The sequence below is a fragment of the Periplaneta americana genome, chromosome 14 (assembly GCF_040183065.1).
Source record: "Periplaneta americana isolate PAMFEO1 chromosome 14, P.americana_PAMFEO1_priV1, whole genome shotgun sequence".
NCBI classification, from domain to species: Eukaryota; Metazoa; Arthropoda; class Insecta; order Blattodea; family Blattidae; genus Periplaneta; species Periplaneta americana.
In genome coordinates this window covers 160,285,385-160,306,942 of record NC_091130.1, presented here as the reverse complement: position 1 = coordinate 160,306,942, position 21,558 = coordinate 160,285,385, and the positions used below count along the sequence as shown (strand labels likewise).

The 21,558-nt window shown below is 34.9% G+C and overlaps 1 protein-coding gene across 4 annotated transcripts in view; it reads left to right on the top strand.

The window, feature by feature from the left end:
- Nucleotides 1-13,507, top strand: part of Myb (proto-oncogene like protein Myb) — a 101,133-nt gene extending 87,626 nt beyond the window's left edge. For all 4 annotated transcript variants that reach the window (XM_069846534.1, XM_069846533.1, XM_069846535.1 and 1 more), the window contains one exon: nt 2,471-13,507. In XM_069846534.1, the coding sequence (XP_069702635.1) occupies nt 2,471-2,593 (123 nt within the window). In that variant the 3' untranslated portion in view covers nt 2,594-13,507. The remainder of the gene's footprint in view (nt 1-2,470) is intronic.
- The last annotated feature ends 8,051 nt before the right edge of the window (nt 13,508-21,558 follow it).

Below are 21,558 nucleotides of genomic sequence, written 5' to 3'. Positions count from 1 at the left end.
CCCTTATGATGTCAAGTAAGGCAGAATAAGACCATTGCTGGCTTCTCCATGCAAGGTGAGTACTTGACTTCGTCATCCACCTGTGTGAAGCCAGTTGTGTCGCAGGAGGCTACCCCCACAATGAGATGATGATGCAGCTTTGTTAGGATGCCGGAGCTCCCTGAAGAAACCTCTGTGTTACCTGGACCGTGGGCATCCCCAACACAAGTCCTAAATCAGGGGTACACTGGGGATTGAACTCTGGTCCTCGGGATTATGAGTTTAGGAAGGAAGATTGTACAATATTCGATATAAACTACTCCAGTACTTGGCTATCATTCTTGCTAGTAGGAATAATTAATACAGAATAGGTGTCCTACTGTTAGACTAGCAGAGTTTAGTGAAGTGTTAGTTGAGGCATTAATCAAATCTGAGTTATTAAAAACATTAGTTCCGTGTTGTTAATTGAGTTGCCAGTTGCAACATGATCTGCATTGTACCATTCCTTGTCTGTTTTGTATTGTGTGATTGCTTATGCTTGGAGCAGTGGTAGACACTTGACATGTTTATATTGTGTAAAGTACATTAATTTTGCATGCATGTAATAAGGTTAAATTGTAAACCTCTCTCTGTATGCACCTAGATTACAAACTTACACTGCATATTTTCTTCTCTCCACCATTTATTTCCAGCTGATCATTTTTCAGTACCGAGAATATGAACCCAAAAGTTAATTTATGTACGTAACAATTACACTCTGGAGATCATTGGGCGTGAAACGATTTTATCCCAGATTACACGTGACACATCGTGTTTAGTTTCCAGGACTGCTCCATTTGACAGGGATTTGTGAAATCCCTCACATTTGGTGAAACGTCTTTATTCTTGGCATGTAGCTTTTAGGATTAAACTTAAAAATGCTACCACAGGCAGGATGAGTACAGCCTATCAAATAATTCCATAATGATGCAAGACAAGCCATGTCGCACATTAAATAGAGATGTACCAGGTTTCCATGGTACCAGGAGTGACGTTAAAGCGTTACAATATTTCTTTCCTTGTACAGACGTTTCCCATCAAACATTGCATGCACTTATTGCACATTATGCATATAGGACAAATACATCTGTATGACACAATTTGAGTGTATACTAGATCATAGTGTAGTTTCCTGTTTGGTTGAATTTTAAATTGCAACATGTAGATTTCTTTCCCGCCCATTGAAAAATAAGTTCTTTCTATTAAATTCTGTTATTAAAATTCACTCTTGATACTTATTTAATAAATGCATTAAACATTTTTACTAATCTTGAAACTTTTCTGAAAGAAATATGAAACGTCATTAATTGTTTGGATTATATCGCTTTCATTTTCATACAAGTAAATTTTATTAAATAATATTTAGTAAGGTTGTAAATAATAATAATAATAATTTCTCACGAAGAAAGGGGGCATCTGCCTGACAGATCAGGTGGCCATTCAGAATTACGAACATACAAGAATTTAATTTAATTAACATGAACACTAGGATTGATGGTTTGTGTATACCTATGCATTATTGATGAATAAAATGCATGTGTGTGATATGATATAACTACTTGAAAATAAATTAAAACGTAATTTAGATGTAGTGTTAGTACAGCATAACCCTAAATTTTATATTCAGCTGGCATAAAAGGAAATTTAATTAAAACTGCGCCTTGTATTGCCACAATGCAAGTTTTAGGATTATTTTATTTCATTGTGCCACCATAACCTCAGTTTAAGTGTTTTGAAAGTCTATTAGATATGTTTTAAAATAATTTACCGTGTACAAATCATTTTTCAAAGTCACTCTCAGTTCGAAAATATCTTGTCTCAGTCCATGTGCGTCTCATGTTTGCAGGAAAATCATTGGTGGAACCCCCTCAAATTTTATGTCTGCCATTTTCAAATGAACAAAAATCGTATTTTTTACTTTTATATTAAATAAAGTTTATATAAATTATGTCAAATACATAATCTTAATGCAATAAAGATCTTTCCATCATACCATATATCTGTCTGCCTTCCATCCATTCATCTTTCTGCCCATCTGTGACAGTAAATAATACAGTTTGGGATAATTGACATAGAAAAAAAATATATATAAATTCAATCTGATAAATAAAAAAGCATAGTTGAAGGAGTATTGAAAAGGCTAGCATGGATTATATGAGTGGAATAGATACAACTTCCTAACGAACTGTGTACATCAATTCCGATTTTAACATTGTCATAGTAACAAACACATTTTGTACGGTAGTTTATTGAATTCTATTATATGATAGGAATACAAAGCTTAGTAGAAGAGAATATATTCTCCTTAATAGATTTCCAATCTATCACCTAGAAGTCATCTTCATAAACTCCAAAAATTAGAGTTAAATCTACATTGATATAGTATCTGAACATTTGAAACTTCCCTGTTAAGTCTTCTGGCCTTCTCTTGACGAGTAGTGTTTTCTTTCAGCTGGACGTGAGATGGGAGATGGTAGCTTGTGGGAAGACGCAGGATCAGTTGGACCTTACAGAACAAGCACACAAACTCCTCAGCATGACCTCAACTCTGAAACCTCGCTCATTCAACCTCTAGGGGACTGCACCTTGGGATGGGCTCTTCACGTAGCAATCCAGCATGCAGTAGTAGTATTTGCTTATTCTTACCTGACTTATCATGTGAACTGCAGGCTGTTCCAAGAAGCAAGTGGACCTAGCCAGGCAGCAAGGACTTCGATCATCGACCTTGAAGTACCTGGAACTGAAATCTCAACATATATACTGTATTTATTTGCATAATTTTCATGTCTATGAAGGAGAGGTTTTATTATATATGTTAAAATAGAAAGTATTGTTTATCCATTCTATTGAGATGGAGGGAGGGACTTAAACGCATGTGTAGTATACAGCATGAATGGTAATAATACATCACTTTTAAGCATTGCAGTACACAAAGGAAACAAGGTTTGAGAACATTATGAAAATAATAATAGAACTGCGTTTAAAATTGCTTACAAGATTGAAAGAAACTGCAAAGTGAGCTAAACAAGCTGCCTCGTGTTGAACTAACAAGACAGGCCTACCCTGTGTATGCTTATTCATTGGTTCTGTACACGTTGTGTCTGTCATGCCTCTTTATGAGAATAAATAAGGCCATATTGTATCTTAAACAACAGCGGTTGGGCTATGAGCAGTTTTGTGTCAAGAAATTTGGAACTGTTAACAATAGGATGATGATTAAATGTTTTATGCAGACATGCACCACAGTAGTATTAAAGAAAGATTTTAAAAGTAAGGAATGTGATTTCTTCAGTTTTATATAATTTTGATAAGCGAGATGGTAACATTTTCAACTGTTACTTGCAACGTACTATAAGAAACCAGTTTTATGGAGCAGTATTTTATAATGGTAATTTTGTCACTTCTTCCCCCCCCCCCTCCCCAGAAGATAATTTTCTCATGAAGGGTTACTGATATCTTAGTGAGTGATTTTTTTATTTTTTGGCAAGTGTAGTGACATAAAATGCTTACGACCTGAATGACAACCATATACAGATTTTGAGGATTGTTGTCAGATAATTGAAAATGAAGCCGATCATCCTCTTGCTCTCATAATGGCACTGCTTCATTCAGCTACTAGTCATGTTGGCTCTGTAGACACTTGGTTTGAGAGCTGCCACAGTGTTGAAGTATGCAAAGGGTGTTGGCTAGAAATTGCATTTATATTGGTCACTGTTTTCCCGTACATGTAGCCTACTCATGCAGCAACTTTCCTAACATTTTTATTAAGGTACCCAAGAAAATGAAAGAACTCTGTTTGGGATGAAATGTGGCTTTATGACTTGTAATGAAGCTGACTCAAGACATTAATTTGTACCAGAACTAGAACGAAAATAACTAAATTTTAATTATGAAAGTAGTGAGAAATTATGTGTGTAAATACAGTTATTTTTAGATCTGTTGTCTTTGTCATTTTATCTCCAATATTGTATTTTCCCGATTATGTACATTGTTATACTAGTGTAATATTAAAATATTTTTTTACAGACTTGGTTTAATATTGACGTTTTGTATTTTTTTTTTTCGGAGTCACGAGTCTCAGGAAATTAGTACACTCAAGAAGTGAACAGCATCTTGACTGTTTGCAATATATATTTCATTAAAATATTTTAATGAAGAGAAATACGTATTAAAACTATTTACTACTAGTTTGGTGGAAGCAGTTATTCCAGGTCTGTTAATATATATTGACTGTACAAATACTAAACAGTTGGGACAAAGATTTCCTTAAATTATTCAATATTTTATGAGCTTGGATTTGGATTTGGCATAAAAGTTTAAAGTTAATTTTCAGAACTTGTACAACTGACAAAGTATGTAATACTTGCAAATTTGTTTAGAAAAGGTGTTGAATTTATAATACATTTAATTAATCTGTATTATTATTATTATTAACAGTATCTGCTATAATTACGATTAACATAACGTCATGTTCCCGTTTTTCTTACATAGAAAATTGTACACGACAATCCAGGGTAAAATTACGTGAGTGATAATGTCTTCTCCAGAAGTTACGTGAACAATGTCAACTGCATGCAGATTTTTAGAGCACTTTTGTGTTGTTACCCACTACCTGAATAACATTTATGTAGGTCAAATTGAACTATTATAAAGAATATGGAATATGCTGTATAGAACTGTGTGTTGTTGAAATGCACTAATTTAATTTTGAATCTCTAAATATGCAATTTAAAGTTCTGAGATTAAATAATTGATCTGACTTCGTTATAACATATGTTTATTTACATTATACACAGAAAAATATAAGATAGCATTGTCCATTTGAAGAGTGTATATATCCATTCACTAAATACATATGCACGATTTCAAGTATTGTGTGAAATTCTGGCTGTTTCATGTGTTAGAATGGAAATAATGAGTGCCAGAACTTGGAAACATATCCAGATGGATTTTCACCGATGTCCACACCCTAGCAAATCATGGTATTGACTTATTTAACACAATTTTCTTAATATTTTCTGTTCCATAGCTGAGCTTTTGCTTCCTATAATTTATTTCTTTACATTTCTCATTGTTCTACGTATTGTTAAATACTTGCATATGCAATGTGTAGTTCTAAGCAGTCATTTTTACGATTTTGATATATTGCAAACAGGGTTATAAATATTTTCTATTGCATTTTACTGGGCTAATGAACAGTCATCTGCATTTACGTTTTGAGTAAAACTGCTCTAATGGAAACTTTACACTATTGTCACTTGAAAATGAGCTGCTAAGATAGCTGAACAAATTCTGTTATTGTTATGACGTGATCCTAGTACCCAGTCTTTAATATTATGTTATTAAAGTTTTGTAGCCTGTTCTTTTCTTATGATAGTTCTCATGCTTACCTGTTATTATTTTGATGCTCAGGCAAATGTTTATTTTAAGAAACTTCATTACTGATAAGCACTAAGATTAAGTACTTGTGCATTTAGAATATGGTACTGTCAAAGTGTTGTTGTAATAGATGAGGTTACCATTTTTGATATAATATTCTAAATTGTTACATTTGAGATCCGTGGAATTCTATTGCTAATGTCTTTTCATATGTTCTTATGTGCATTCATTAATGTCTAAATTACAGTAGGAAAGTGCATTTAGTTGGCTGAAAGATTATGCATTGTTCTGTAGTGTTACTATAATTCATTATGGAGTCTACAGTCATAAATTAAATAATGTTGCAGTGCACAAATATTTGAAACCCTTTACTTCTCAAGATATATTTATATAAATATGTCACAACTTAACAGCTCCCCTTCATATGTTGTTTTCTAATGCCAGGCTTTTGGCAACAAAGTCATTTGCCCTCTTGCACTCCAATATTTTTCAAAGATATTATCATGGTCAGCCACAGAAGCACAGATTTTGAGGTGTTCCGAATCCATGCTCCCCTTCATATAAATATAAATATACCGTGAGAGATAAAGAATGTGATACTAGTTAAGTCTATCCAGTTTGATAAGGATAAATTATCAGCAGGTGGAAGTTATTAAATATATAGCCTATAGTTTTTTCCCCCTATACTGTTAATTAAATTTCGTTTACATTTAAGTTGGTAAAACTATTCCTCATATGACAAGCTGCAAACAGTCTTCTGTGCAGGATCGCAAATGACATCTCCCCCCCCACAAACGTTAAAAATAATCCGTGTCTTTTCTGTTGGAACTTCATTTCTTCTACATGCCATTGCCCCATGTTTGTGGTAACCTTGTCATTTTGAGACACCATGGAACAGACAAATCTTGAGTGGCGTCATTAAAAGAACAACAAATCAGAACGTGATAGTGGGAACCTGAACTCATTGTGTCGTTATTATTATTGCAGCTCAATATCAGTTCCCTGATGCCGGCAAGCATGTATCCTTTAGTGTACTTGCCGAACCAGCAATGCTGCGACATGTTGTTATGTAACACTGTCTGCTCGTCACACAGATTTGAAGAAAAATGATGCTATCTCGAGAAGATAATATTCAATAGAAATAAAAGTCCTTTCAGAAATACAAAATGCACAGAATATTAAACATTTTGTACTTGTGAAATCTTCGAGTTCTTACAAACAAAGATATTGCATTACTTTTCCAATGTCTTTATGTAGCATTGGGTGCATATAAACTACAAATTATTGATTAAGCATTTGCCTGTGTCATCATTCAGTTGTTAAGTTTTATTAGAAGTTGTATAGTTTATTTGTAGCTAGTTTACAAATATTTTCATTTAACAGATTTGAGGTTTTTTTTTTTCATCTCCCTTAATTTCCAGTAGTGATATAACTTTGTCTAGCCAGATAACGAATTACATACGAAGAAAATTTATTATGTCATTCTTATGTAACGAACTTGCATATTTATTGTATAATAAATATATAGGTAACTTTAGCATAAATTTCGCAGATCACGGATTGTTGGATGAGACAGCTCTTTGTTTAGTGAAAACTTGTGTCACTACATTGTCATTGATCATTTTTTTAACCAGTACATTAGGTTTAATAATTGGGATTTCCGCACACATTTATCAATGTTATTAAATTATAATTATTGATAGATCGAATGATTACTACCAATAAAATAATAATAATATAAATGTCGGTATTTGAGTGGAAGGGTGCACGAAGCAAGAGAGATCAAATCAAAACTTGTAAATCTTCTCAAACCTAATGTTAATATTAAACTCACACGTATAATAATGGAAATCACTAACAATATAAAGTTTTCCTTACTCAGGCTTAGCATCTTACTATGTGTCGCCTGTTTGCTTTGTTCATAATTTTGTCTTCCTGAAAAGTTAAGAATTTCTAGTGTATCCAATTATCGTAATACTGTAACAAGTTCAGTCAAATCAGCTGTAAGATCACTTTCATAACTTGAAAATTGCGCACATGTGTTACAAATAGTGTTATTGATGCTGAGGTCCTGTTACTTAGATTGCTGTTAGAAAAAATTATTATTGCGGAATGGAGGATTTATCACACAAAGCATGACGATGCCAGTGGTAGTGATGAGATAAAGATGGTAGTGGAGAATATTCGTGTTTATAGTTCCGGAAGTCAAAATCTATTAATATGACTTATTGACACGTTACATGTTGTGTGTAATTTGTTATCTGATGTGTAGTATGTTCACTAGAATTTGCTGTGCTCTGAAAGCCGTGTTAACTTCATTCCATGATCTGATTGCATAGAAACCAAAGTCCTGTGAGGTCAGCAACATAAAGCATATGCTGTTTTTGTTGTTGATCATGCTTGCTTGTATTTATGAATTGTATGTTATTTATTGATTTTGCTTCGATGTTGATACTATTGGGAAGCAAACATTTGTGATTATTTGCCATAAAATGAGTTTACCAAGCTTAACGCACGTCATGCTATTTGGATACCAGAGGACTGTATCCCCGCTCGGTCTGTGGCAGCAGTTGGTAGGCAGTGGTTTTTCTGCACAGAGCACTGACGAGGTTTTAGAGTTCATAGATTAACCCTCGGGAAAAGAATTTGTAACAGATTAACAAATTTAATTACCCAAGTGCTGAAACTCGAAGTGTTATTTTTATTGTTGTAACACAAATATTTGCTTCCATTGGCTGTCTTCGATTAGTGTGATACACTCTTTTGTAAATACACAGAACTGTATGCATGTACATAGTAACTTGCATGACGACAAGAATTATTATTATTATATGGTGTTTGGACGGCCTCTATTATCACTATTTATTTTCATTTAATGCACTTGTACCTTAAAATCTAATTTATAGTAAAGTCAGAACACAAAATGTTCTGTTTTCACATTTGGAAGGATGTAGTATGGTTAGGTTAGGTTAGGTTATAGGTATGCGACAAAGTACAATGATTACAAACAGCACACTTTCATCACAGGTGCAATCCGCACTTTCATGGGGGCAGCTGAATGCTTAGTAAACACTTTTTTAAGCTTGTATATTAATTACTTGATACTTTATATTGACATGCACATACTTTTTAATTTATTCTGTCTAGTGTAGATATTGTGTTGGACTTGGAACAGTGAGATGTGTGCTGGCTTAAATGTCATTATTTATAACCTTTCGAAGAAGGTTTATTGGAGATGAACGGAAAAGTCTATAGTGCATGCCAATAGGTAGGATATTAGTCTGCTAGACTCTAAGAATGTAGAATATTTACCAGTGATTATTTTCCTCCACATGACATCACTATGTCGTCGATAAAAATAAGTATTATCACTGTGATTCTCTATATGATTATTGTATTAACAGCCAGTCTTGTCATTAATCTGTACATTGTAAAATATGTGAAGTATTCAAGAAAGGGTGAGACATTGTTAACTTTCCTTTAAAAAAAATGTCGAAGTATATAGGTCCTGACCTTGTTATAAACAGAGCTTTCACTAGAATGCTGTGGCATGTGGCAAGTTATTTATTTGGAAACTCTCTATAAACATCCAAATTTTGCATCAGCTGATCTAGAGTAATCAGAAATTAACTCGGTAGTCCAGTGTTTCTCCCATTTTCAGTTCATTTTGTACTTCTAGCAGTTTTAAAGTTCTCATATTCCTAATTTTTTTCAGCATTCTATTGATGAAGATTTTCGTTTCAGGTTGTTGGATTCCATACAGTCTATAATGTGGAACTATGGTCTTGCCGAAATTTGTATTTGTTTAATTATATGAGGTGCATTTCTATGATTTTAGTCAAAGCCTATGCCATAAGATTTAATTGAGATGTTTACGTTACAGTGGGGTATCAGCAAAAAAGAAAAGTTAAATTTGTTTTCGTTTCAGTAATGGATGAGAGCTCCACTATGTCAGAATTTGGCGTGTCTGCCTCACTTCCGTGTTTTACGCAAATATGTTTGTTGTCTTTCCCACCATTCAGAAATGTAGGTTGTAAAATAATGCAAAGCAGAAACTTCCATAGCTCCAGTTGTGGGGTTGGGAAAGAGAATTTGCTAGTAAGATAAACATACTGCGAAAGGTTTAGCATTGCCACCATCACGAGAATGTGTATGAGGTCCAGATGTCTAAACTAAAATTTCGAAGATGCACCATTCCCCAGAAAATAATGTAGTAAACCTATGAATTTCTTACATGCTACAAGAAGACGTGACCAATAAGCACAATACTTACTTACAAATAGCTTTTAAGGAACCCGCAGGTTCATTGCAGCCCTCACATAAGCCTGCCATCGGTTCCTATTTTGTGCAAGATTAATCCAATCTCTATCATACACCACCTCAAATCCATTTTAATACTGTATTATCCTCCTATCTACGTCTCGGCCTCCCAACTAACTCTACATGCATTTCTGGATTCGCCCATATGTGCTATATGCCCTGCCCATCAAAAACGTTCCTAATCTGTGGTTGTGGCAGAGAATCAGTCCCATTCCGAGGCTTATTGTATGGATTCGTAACAAGTTTTACGGTGCCCAACCCCCAAGCTGGAGAACCACCCCTTATCGGCTGTCCACAAGTGCTTATTCAATATATTCGCAGCTATCCTCCATATCTGGAGGCCGTCTCCTCTATCAGCAACCTGATGATAGGGACCCACAATACATGGACCAATAAGCACAATATGTTACTAAAGTGTTATTAAGCACAGATGACTCAATGCTGAAACCATTGTTGCTGAAGTATCTCTTTACTTCAAATACGGGATTGATTGAAAGGGTAAAACTCACTTTTAAAGTTCTACCGACATGAAACATATTGCAGAAGTTAATTCCATATCACAAGTAAAAACAAACTAAATATGCATTTGCTTATAAATCCGGTGTCTAGTGATAAAGGTAGTTTTACTGAATATGGCTAAAAACGATCTAGATTAGACTTGAGCACTTAAAGCTCAAGGGATTCTTTGTGCCTATTTCCTCAACATAAAAAATAAGAGTTTAGCAAGCTTTATTAGTTTTGGAACCTTGAGTACAGCATGATAGACACAGATAAATTTATAACACGTTAGGTCATCCTATGCACTCTTTGACATTAACAGGCATGAAAGTGTGTAACACTTTCTCTAAATGTCAAGATTATGGAAAGATGCATATAGTGTTCGCATATTTGTTGATTTACAGTCACCTGTCTTGAAGTAAAGGAAACAGTAAATTTTGGAGAATTTTGTGGACACTTTTACCTCTGTATTTTCATTCTTTCATGATACTGAACTGCAGCACTAATATTGTAATTAGTTGACTTTTGCAGTTTTTGTTTGATCTTTTGAAAAAGATAAGATAGTGTATTGTGTATGTATATACAATATGCTTGTACTGTTCATATGTTAGTTCACTGCAGGTAAGGTTGAGTAACAATTTCATTAAATACTTTGAAATCGTAGAACAGCCAATGCGTGGAACTGGGGGTCCTGGGTTCGATCCCCAGCGGTGGAGCCATTTTTCTCCGTTATTAACCAATAACAACCATAACAGATAATTCTGTAGGACAAAAAAAAAATTAATAATCTTTACGTAGATATTACCTTCTTGTTTGTTAGGCTGCATCTCTTTTCAAGAACAGATTTGTTGATAGAATACATAAGATCCAGCTTGTAGTAATTTCTGTTTTTTATGTCAGAATTATCATCTCGGTGGAAAGTAGTTATGATAGTGATGGTAATGTAACAATTCGACATCAACAAGACTATGATAGATATAAAAGCATCTCTATGACGTACAAAATATACAAGTTCAGCGAGTTTGGCCCAAAAAGATGTGATATCATTATGAAATAGTTTTGCATCTATTTGTGCAAATGTATTTAAACATGGTCGCTAATATTCATTAGTCACAGTCTTTCTTGAATACTTTCTTAAATATCTCATCCGGTGAATAAGTCAATTGCAACTTGTGCCTTTCAATGCCATTATTAAGTGCCTTTCAAACATTGTGTCTGGATCTTGGAACAGATGAAGTTTATTTCACCACAAAAGCCGTGTTACCTCTCAGGAAAAGGAAAGATGTTGCAAGGCAGTTCCTTGCCATGTACTGTGGCAGGATGGGAAGAGTGGTTGGGTTGTATGTTCTGCGCTTGTACATAAGCTTAAAATTATGCATTTGTGTACAACATTAATATAAATTGTACAATTTTGGTTTCAAATATAAAATTACTTTTCATATACATACCAAATTAATTTATTATCTTGAGGACATGATACATCCATTTATATATTTATAGTTCAGAAAAGTGTGCTGATAAAGTAGCAGTATGAATATTGTACAGTTTGAGTGATATAATGTTTACCGGTAACACTTTCTGATCTTTGGAATTTGTGTTAAAAAAGTTATTTGGACACTTGAGAATTAAACTTCCATAACTCCACTGAGTACAGCATTGTGTGTATTGACTACCTGCAGTTTTTGGAATCATTTTTTGAAAGGAATAGAAATAATAGTTTTCAGTATGAGATGAAATAGAGAATCTTTGGATATATTAAGCAGAACGCCATTTAGCCAGAATAACAGTCCCCCCCCTCCCTTTAAAAGTAAGAAACATATTTGCACAGAATTTGTGCACGTGCGCGCGTGCGTGTGTGTATGTGTGTGTGTGTGTGTGTAAGAGAGATGAACCACTGCCTTCGTTACTCTTAAATAAAATGGATTAGTAGGGTTGAAGAAAGCATTTAAAGCTTGACTGTCTTATTGCCATGACTTTATTGTGCATAAAAAGTTCCTTGTTGTTCATATTTGTGCCTTACCTTGCATTGACGTATCAGTGTATCTGGTATTGCTATCATCCCTGTGTTTTATAAATTCTTATGGTAAAGGTCAGTATAAAATACGTTCACCATGACACGAAGCAACAACAAGACATTTCAAAGTAACTTTGGCATTGGCAGAGAACACCGGCCTGGATATATAATATTTCTTATAGGTGTTTTAAGGTTATTCGCTAATACAAAATGCAACACTTGGAAGTCATATTACTTGATTTATATACATCACGTGTTGATATTTTAAATACACCATAGCTAGAGCTTGGATATGTATGCAGAAATAAATACTGAAATAACCCAAATCACTTAAAGTGAAGTGGGTAGGTATTAGATACATACATAAATACTGAAATTTTGTGCTCATATACACAAAAGAAGTGTGTAGTTCTATTTATTCGTATATTGAAACTTCTGTTATATTTTTTGTTGGTCACTATAAAAATAACAATTTTGAATAACCAGTGCTTTGCAGTTGTTTGGGTATGTAATGGATTGCATTCTTGTTACACTTTTTTGTTCCAGTAGCCATTACCGTGAAACAAACTGTTTGCTTTTATAGTAAATTTGAGTCTTGAACTGGAACAATATTTGTAAATGTGCATTTTATGCACAGATGCATGTGAACTTGTAGAAAAAGTAAAACATCTCACTTTTGTATACTTTACAGAATGTTGCATACAGCATGCATTTTACATGGCAATGGTTTTTAATGTAAAGAATTTGGAACCTTTTTTTTTATTGTTATTATACAGAGCATTCAAATTAAAAGAGAACCCGCCATAGACAGCTACTGCATATAGTATGTTAGAAAGGATATCCTCCCATTTCAATGCATTTCTCCACAACAACTGATTGTTGCTTGGATATTAATGTTTATGACGTAGGAATATATATTACTACTACAAACAAAATATACACTTAGTTATGTTATGCATTCTTCAGTGTCCAGTTCTCTTTTAAATTGATTGCAATGTACTTGAAGTAGATTCTTAATTGATGCATGTATTTTGTGTGTGTGGCGCATACATTTTTAACATTTTGTGATATATTTATAGCTGACATGGGGTTGAACAGCAATAAGCTCAGCTACTTAAGTAACTTGATGTTCATACAGCAGATATACGAGTAATTACTCCACAAAACTAAAACTGAAGTATAATTTGCTAAGTTCTCTATTGCTATTTTTGTAACTGTTTGTATCTGTACATGTCTATATTTTGAATAACAAATAAAAAAATTATATATATCTAAATACATATATTGTTGTTTAGTCAACTGTCTGAAGACTGGTTGGAACCTCACAAGTGACACTCATGAGGCAACTAAGCCAGGAGATGATAGGGTAGGGCCAGTTTCTTTCCCCCTCCAATGCACACATCGTTCACTAATAACATATTACACTAGTCAGACTTCGGATGCATACAAACAGTTGTTCTTCCTCTGACATATATCGTCAAGTGAGATGTACTGCCTGGTAATAAATGTACATATCAGCCCTAATCACATATATAACATTGCTCAGCCTTATAGGCTTTGACAGCAAAAACTTTATCAATTTCACTATGCTGCCATCTAGCTACTGCATAAGAAGTCACGTTTGAATTGCCTGAACAACTGTACTCCCACCTAGCGGTCGTTGTCAATCGACGGTGGTAATCCTGGCAGTTGTTCTCTTCCATATGTTAACATGGGAGTGGCCAATCTGTTATATATGTGATCAAGGATTAAATGCATATATACGGAGCGATCAGATGAGGTGTGGGCAGGAGCGATGTGTGCTGTTGACGCATTCACTTTGGTGAACAGTGGTTATGCAAGCATGCACGTTTTGTCCTGGTTCGTGTCAGTGTTAGTGAATCAGTCTCAAAATGACTGGTGAGTGGCATGGAACATACTACGGTGTATTATATGGTGTTTTCTTGTGAATAAGTGCAAACTGTATAATAGCTAATCAAATGTTTTCAACTGAACAACGTCTATATCTTTATGATCCATATGTGTTAACCTAGTCTGTCAGCCAAGTACGAGGGCGGTTTGAAATACGATTCTCGGGTGTAAAAATTCCATCACTTACAACAATCCATAATCTTTGTAAATGTTCAGCCTAAAAAACAGAACAGACAGCTTAGGATTCTCACATTGATGACACTAGTCATCGATTGATGCAGTATATATTGACTATACCCCAACTCTGGCTACTAGCAACAGGCATCTATAATGAACACCAATCAAAATACCCCTCATTTCTCGTGAAGAACAACAACTGAATAGACTACAGTGGACTATAGTGGACTTTATGTTGTCAGCAAACAGCTGGATACATTAAGAAGATTGATCGATTGATTGAATATCCTAAGGAGTATAGAAATATCACTAACTAGTATAGTATAGTATTCAAACTCCGATCCTAGAAAGTATACATATACTTAATACACAATTACAGTTCAATACCCATACATCACGATACACAGCACACAAACAACCACCCCCACCCCTACAACTGACGAATGCAAGATCAACAAGAACAACAGAAGTTCGTAAGACACTGAAGATGATGCCGCACCGGCGTCAAAATGGGCCGTCTGTCTAAGGTACATAACCTTTTTTTAAAATTTTAACGTGTCGTTTAACAATTTTAAGTTTTTTATTCTCAGAAGCTATTTAACCGATTTGGATAATTCCTTTACTCTTTGAAAGTGTAGTTTCTCTAGATGGATGTAAAGCTATATGCCATTACAGTAACTCCTGAGTTTTTTTCTTTACTGGATTATTTTACAACACTTCATTCACATCTCAGGTTATTTACTATCTGAAGGAAATGAAGGTGATAATGCTGGTGAAATGAGTCTGGGGTCCAGCACCGATAGTTACCCAGCATTTGCTCATATTGGGTTCAGGGAAAACACCAGAACAAACCTCAACCAGGTAACTTGCCCCGACCAGGATTCGAACCCAGGCCACCTGGTGACTCCTGAGTGAATCGAGGACTGAGGTAAGATTAAAATAGATTCTTACGCACATAAAACTTGATATTGTTGCAATATTGTATTACTTGATTATTTAAACTTTATTTGGTCTATATAAAATACTCTAATTTTATGCACTTCAGTTCCTTTTTGTCCACAGAACATAATAGTATTTTTAAGAGTTTTGTCGCAAATATGAATATTTTTACTGGACCAAAAATACAGCACATATAAAGTAAAAATTAGTATTTTACTGTTGAGCTCACTGGAGCTGAGTCATTTTACAAAGTGTCATGAAATGGCGTTCCCGTGCTCATAATTTACCCATATTCGTTTTCTGTGTTTCTTAAAATAATATTTATGTATCACATTCATTTTCATTTTTTATTTACATAAAGAATGATGCACAATCGAGTGAGTGGGCTCAGACGGTAGAGTTTGAGACTCGCATTCAGGAGGTCACAGGTTCAAATTCTGTGGCTGACCAATCTGACTGAGGTTTTTCATGGTTTCCCTTAGTCACAAAGGCAAATGCCAGATTGCAAATTTACATGCCATGATTGATCACCGCCTTATTTACCAATATCAAAAACATTAATCAAAGTCTATAATAAGTTACATGAACACAAGAAATCTACACACACAAGTTCGGCCTGGGTAGCGCAGTCGGTTGGCCTTCTGTGCTCGAGGTTGTGGGTTGATCCCAGCCCAGGACGATGGCATTTAAGTGTGCTTAAATGCGACAGGCTCATGTCAGGAAATTTACTGGCTTGTAAAAGAACTCCTGCGGGACAAAACTCTGGCACACTGGTGATTTGATATAATTTCGGCAGTTGCGAGCGTTGTTAAATAAGCCATGATTTTTTCTTTCTATACAAATAATAGAAACAGGAACTCAACAAGAGTAAAAGAGCCCTACTGGTATACCCACAGATTCTAATCACGCGCCATGACCACAGATGTTAAAGCGTGTATAAATAAACTTAACAAAGAAAAAAAAATAGATGAACAGTGAGACCAACATAAAAAATTATATTCGGTACACAATCCACTCTATATTGGCATTAATTTGGAGTGATTTATTGAAGGATGAATTCAAGACTAATTTAGAAAAATGTTGGCCTAAACGAATTATCCTTGCACCAAAAACGGATGTTCCTTGGACCAAATGATCCTATTTTAATTATTTGCATATAATAATAATTAAGAAAAATGTTAAAGGAATTATGCTTTCACCAAATAAGTGCTCCCTCGTTCAAAATGATCGCATTTTAATTATTTAAATACAATTTCAATTAAATAACATATTAAATGATTTATTCTTCTATCAAACATGGTGTTCCCTGGACCAAATGTCCTACTTTAATTATGTAACTACTTGATACTGTATTTATTTCTAACAAGTGCAGCGAAGCACACAGGTATGGCCAGCGAGGAAAGTGATCAAGTGAGACGGTATGGAATACCACCACTGGGTTCTATGGCCAAAAAACATACCGTTAGTGAAAAACGACATACCGTCAATGAAAATAATGTGATCCATAAAAATTTATTTATACATTCTTTTACAGCAAAGATTACTATCTGTTTGGTTCGTAGATCTAAACGACAGATTTCTGGAACTGCATTCAACGTGCATTTAGACATGTTTATTTGATATGTCAATCTCTGGAATACTTAAAACGGTAGCATTGCCAGTATAGAAGGCTGTGTTCCGTAGCTTGTTGTGGCCATTGTTGCAAATTTAGTGACTTTGTCATCAGATCTTATTCTTTTAAAATATTTGTGTGACAAATATCGTTACTTATCTATTATTTAAATAAGGTCAAATACTATTTTAAGTACTTGTTAGTGTTAGAAATAAAGTTTTAATCATTAACAATATAGGAAGTAAATTATTTTTGCACCGCTGTTTACCGATTTTCCGTAAAGCAGTATTGCCAACGTTTGGTTCTGGTTTGAACTTTGAGTTTCGAGCTTTACAAATTCAGTACGCAGCGTCATTAAGTAACGGTTAACACAGACGTTTAAATCTAGTAATTCTCATGCTTCTTTATTACGGTACTGGTGTAGTGGTGTTTGTAATATAATAATGGATAAATTTGCCATAAGAAGAGTAAAGAGAAACATTTGTGACACAAAAGAGGATAACAGTTATTGTGTTAATGATGATCCGACTAGGCCCAGTGAATCCAGCCTACAAGAAAATAGTTTGATTACGCGGGCTTTGTCAAACGCTTACGCTTCTTCAAGCCAGCAAAGTGGTAGTGAAATAGATTTTGGTTATTTGGCGACATTTCTAAAAGAATAGGAAGCAAAATTTCAAGAACATCACTGGCTAACCTATAAAACTGAAACAAAAGGAATAAACTCCGGGTGAAAACTGCCTTCCTGATGTTGGTAGGCACCCCTGTGCACAAGTTCAGGCCAGAGAAATGTGAAGACACGGCTAAGTAAGGGACGTCGAGGTGCTGTTGAAAACAGGCATCAGATGTTGCTTCCCAGGATTGAAAGCAGGCTGGGAGTTTCAAATGAATAAGATGACGGGCCTCAAGTCAGAAGGTAAATTTCTTCTTCGGCATACTTTTGTAAAATAATTTTTGTTGGTAGTGCACTTTTTATTAATGATAAATTAAGTAAGGTACTTTGAAGCTTTAACTTTATTTAAATGATAAGTCTCAATGGATATTACTAAATAATCTGGTAAATAACTTAAGTAACATGAAATTATTATATTAAGAAATTTAATGTGTTGCATAAGTTTCAAAGATTCGCGTTAGGGCCTACTGTCGAAACAGTTTATTGTAGCCTATATCATGTAGCTACTGTGCTCCAACCACGAGAAAGTCTCTGCCGGATGAGACGAAGGAGGGTAATGCTGTGAATGAATGTTGATGTCATAAGGTCACACACGTGGGTACTCTTATCTGTATTGGCTAGCTCTCACAGCACAAACCATAACATTGATACAGACATATTGATACTATCCTAGTTACAAAATTAGATCACTGTTAATCTCCTGGTCTTTTAATCTCTTCATACAGGAAATAACATATGTAGGAGAGCGCATGGTTTTTAAACTGGCGTTATAACGGTAATATTATTTATCTACTTCGCTCCAATAGATGACGCAATAGTAAGCACATTCCTTTCACTGTTGATCTCCTGGTTGGAGAACAGTACATCTGTCAAAAAAAAAAAGTGACGCACTCATAAACAGCGAATATTTTGTAAGTCCACTTCGGGTCACGGCGATATTACACGATGCATGTGCTTGTAGGAGTAGTTCCGAAACTATGGAGTTGGTTCGTATCTGCGTTTCGTAGTCCAGCGGTAGAGTGCTCGATTAATGATTCGAAGGCTGTGAGTTCGCGCCTTGTTCAAGTTTTTATTTTATTTTTTAATCGTTCTTTAGCGATATAAGTAATATTCAAGTTATCAATTCTATTCTGTTATCGTTCTTTAGCGATATAAATAATATTCAAAATTCAAATTATCATAATTTGTATTCTGTTATCGTTAAAGAACGATATAAATAATATTCACGTTATCATTTGTATTCTGTTATCAGTCTTTAGCAATATAAATAATATTCAAGTTATTATTTATATTCTGTTTCTAGTGTCTGGAAGTCCGCAGTCTCCTCATTACTATTAATGATAAATGATAACTCACTTGGAAGGTTGGCACTTCTGTATATTTTGCATTTATCGCTAAAGCGAAATTATTTAATCATTAGCATTATCATTGGCGGCTTGTTACTTTTCTTAAATGCATTGTTATAGTAATCATGCCTTCTTGTATCGCTTATCATATTATTATTATTATTATTATTATTATTATTATTATTATTATTATTATTATTATTATTATTTTATAAATTACAAGAAGAGAAAACTTAATTTCCAAGTCTACGAGCAAAATGAACAACGAGCTAGAATGCAAGACTAACAGCGCCCGAAAAGCCGATAATCCGCACGACACTATTTCTTGTCGTTGACTGCTTGTAAGCATCAAGACATCGGGAGTGATCAACTCTCAAACGTCAAGCGGCCTTGAATCGTCACAGTTGTTTATACCAGACTGAACTTTTATCTGTTTTGGCGACTGTTATATAGGCCTATGTATAAACAATCAAGGGCCTATTTGAAACATCATCTCTGCCTTTCAGTGTATAATAATCTGTTCCCCAATCTTTATTTAATTACTAGGCCCTTATTAAAAGGCTAGGAATTTTTTTCTTATGTTTGAGATCAAGTATACAATCTCAAGTAAAAAAACGCTTTATTTAACGCTATGTTTTATGTTTTTTAGAAATTCAAATTTATTTGAGAATTTTTTTATTTATATAACCATAGATAGGCCTAATATCTGATAGTAGAACCAGAACATTTTGATAACTGTGATACTGTTTTCTTTTGTCTTTTTGTATCAATTAAACATCTCTAATGTTATTTATTTCAGTTATATATGTTATTCAAAGTTACGAAATCTTTCCACGCCGACTAAATGTTATTTCCAGAATGATGAGCGAGACTCGAAGAGTGCAAGAGTTACGAGACGAGACTCGAAGACAAGTGCAACGAACACAGCGCGCGAGAGCGGCAGTTAGTTTTGCTCATCTCTGATTTCTAGGCTTATTTCTAAAAAATATTGAAAGCATTAGATTAGCATAACATAAGTGAACTAGCAACCATGTAAGGCAAAACTGACTTAAAGTGGCTTAATTTGGTAGTATGCTCTTTAAAAGATAAGAGATGAATAAATCCACCATGTTACTTACATTATATAAAAAAATCTTATCTATATTAAGTGGAAAAGTTAACTATCTGATAGGACTGTTTTGTCTCAAACAGAAAGTGACTCAACCATCGCTTAATAAGGCTGATTATTCATAGAGATAAGAAAACAAGAATTAATTAGGTTCTACACATACATACATACATACATACATACATACATACATAATATAGTCGGCCTGGGTAGCGCAGTCGGAAGAGTACTGGCTTTGTTTGCCCGAGATTGCGGGTTCGATCCTGGCCCAGGTCGATGGTATTTAAGTGTGCTTAAATGCGATGGGCTCATGTCAATAGATTTACTGGCATGTAAAAGAACTCCTGGTGTGTTGACTTTTTTTTTTTTTTTGTAAAGTTCCTAAGGAAGGTGAATTTTAATAATTGGTTTTCCCCCATTCCTCTTGGAGGGGGGGGGTCGATTATTGGGAGTATCTTGTAAGGTGTATGATTACAATTTTGAAATGAAATATAATATAGCTAATGTGTTGATGTGAAGTACTGTGCTCGTGTAATGTTTCAAATTTCAGACTGAATTTTGCTAATTATTTATATACAGAGGCTGTCTAGTGGCTTGAGGCAGGAAGGACTGTGGGGTGGGAACTGTGTACAACCCCCTCTCGCGTGAGTCATGGGCTGAGTGGAGCGGCGGGGGGGGGGGACTTCGCATCATACGAGTAGCCGCGTGAGTCAGCCCGAGGTCACGGGAGCAGTGTCCCGGCCCGGCCACCCTTGCAGGGGGTTGGATCGATGTTTAGTCATCCCCACGTGTGGATGAGTCAGCCGCCTGGAATGCAGGAAGAGACCGCGCGGCGCTCATCTGCTTCACTGGCGATTACCGAAAATGTGCGGGACATCCTTCAAGAGAAGAGACTATTCATGCACGTACAAAAGAAGAAATTTATAACATTTACTGATCAATGATGATAATAATAATACTTACTTACTTACTTACAAATGACTTTTAAGGAACCCGGAGGTTCATTGCCGCCCTCACATAAGCCCGCCATCGGTCCCTATCCTGTGCAAGATTAATCCAGTCTCTATCATCATATCCCACCGCCCTCAAATCCATTTTAATATTATCCTCCCATCTACGTCTCGGCCTCTACAAAGGTCTTTTTCCCTCCTGTCTCCCAATTAACACTCTATATGCATTTCTGGAATCCCCCATACGTGCTATATGCCCTGCCCATCTCAAACGTCTGGATTTAATGTTCCTAATTATGTCAGTGAAGAATACAATGCGTGCAGTTTTGTGTTGTGTAACTTTCTCCATTCTCCTGTAACTTCATCCCTCTTAGCCCCAAATATTTTCCTAAGCACCTTATTCTCAGACACTCTTAACCTATGTTCCTCTCTCAGAGTGAGAGTCCAAGTTTCACAACCATACAGAACAACCGGTAATATAACTGTTTTATAAATTCTAACTTTCAGATTTTTTGACAGCAGACTAGATGATAAAATCTTCTCAACCGAATAATAACAGGCATTTTCCATATTTATTCTGCGTTTAATTTCCTCCCGAGTGTCATTTATATTTGTT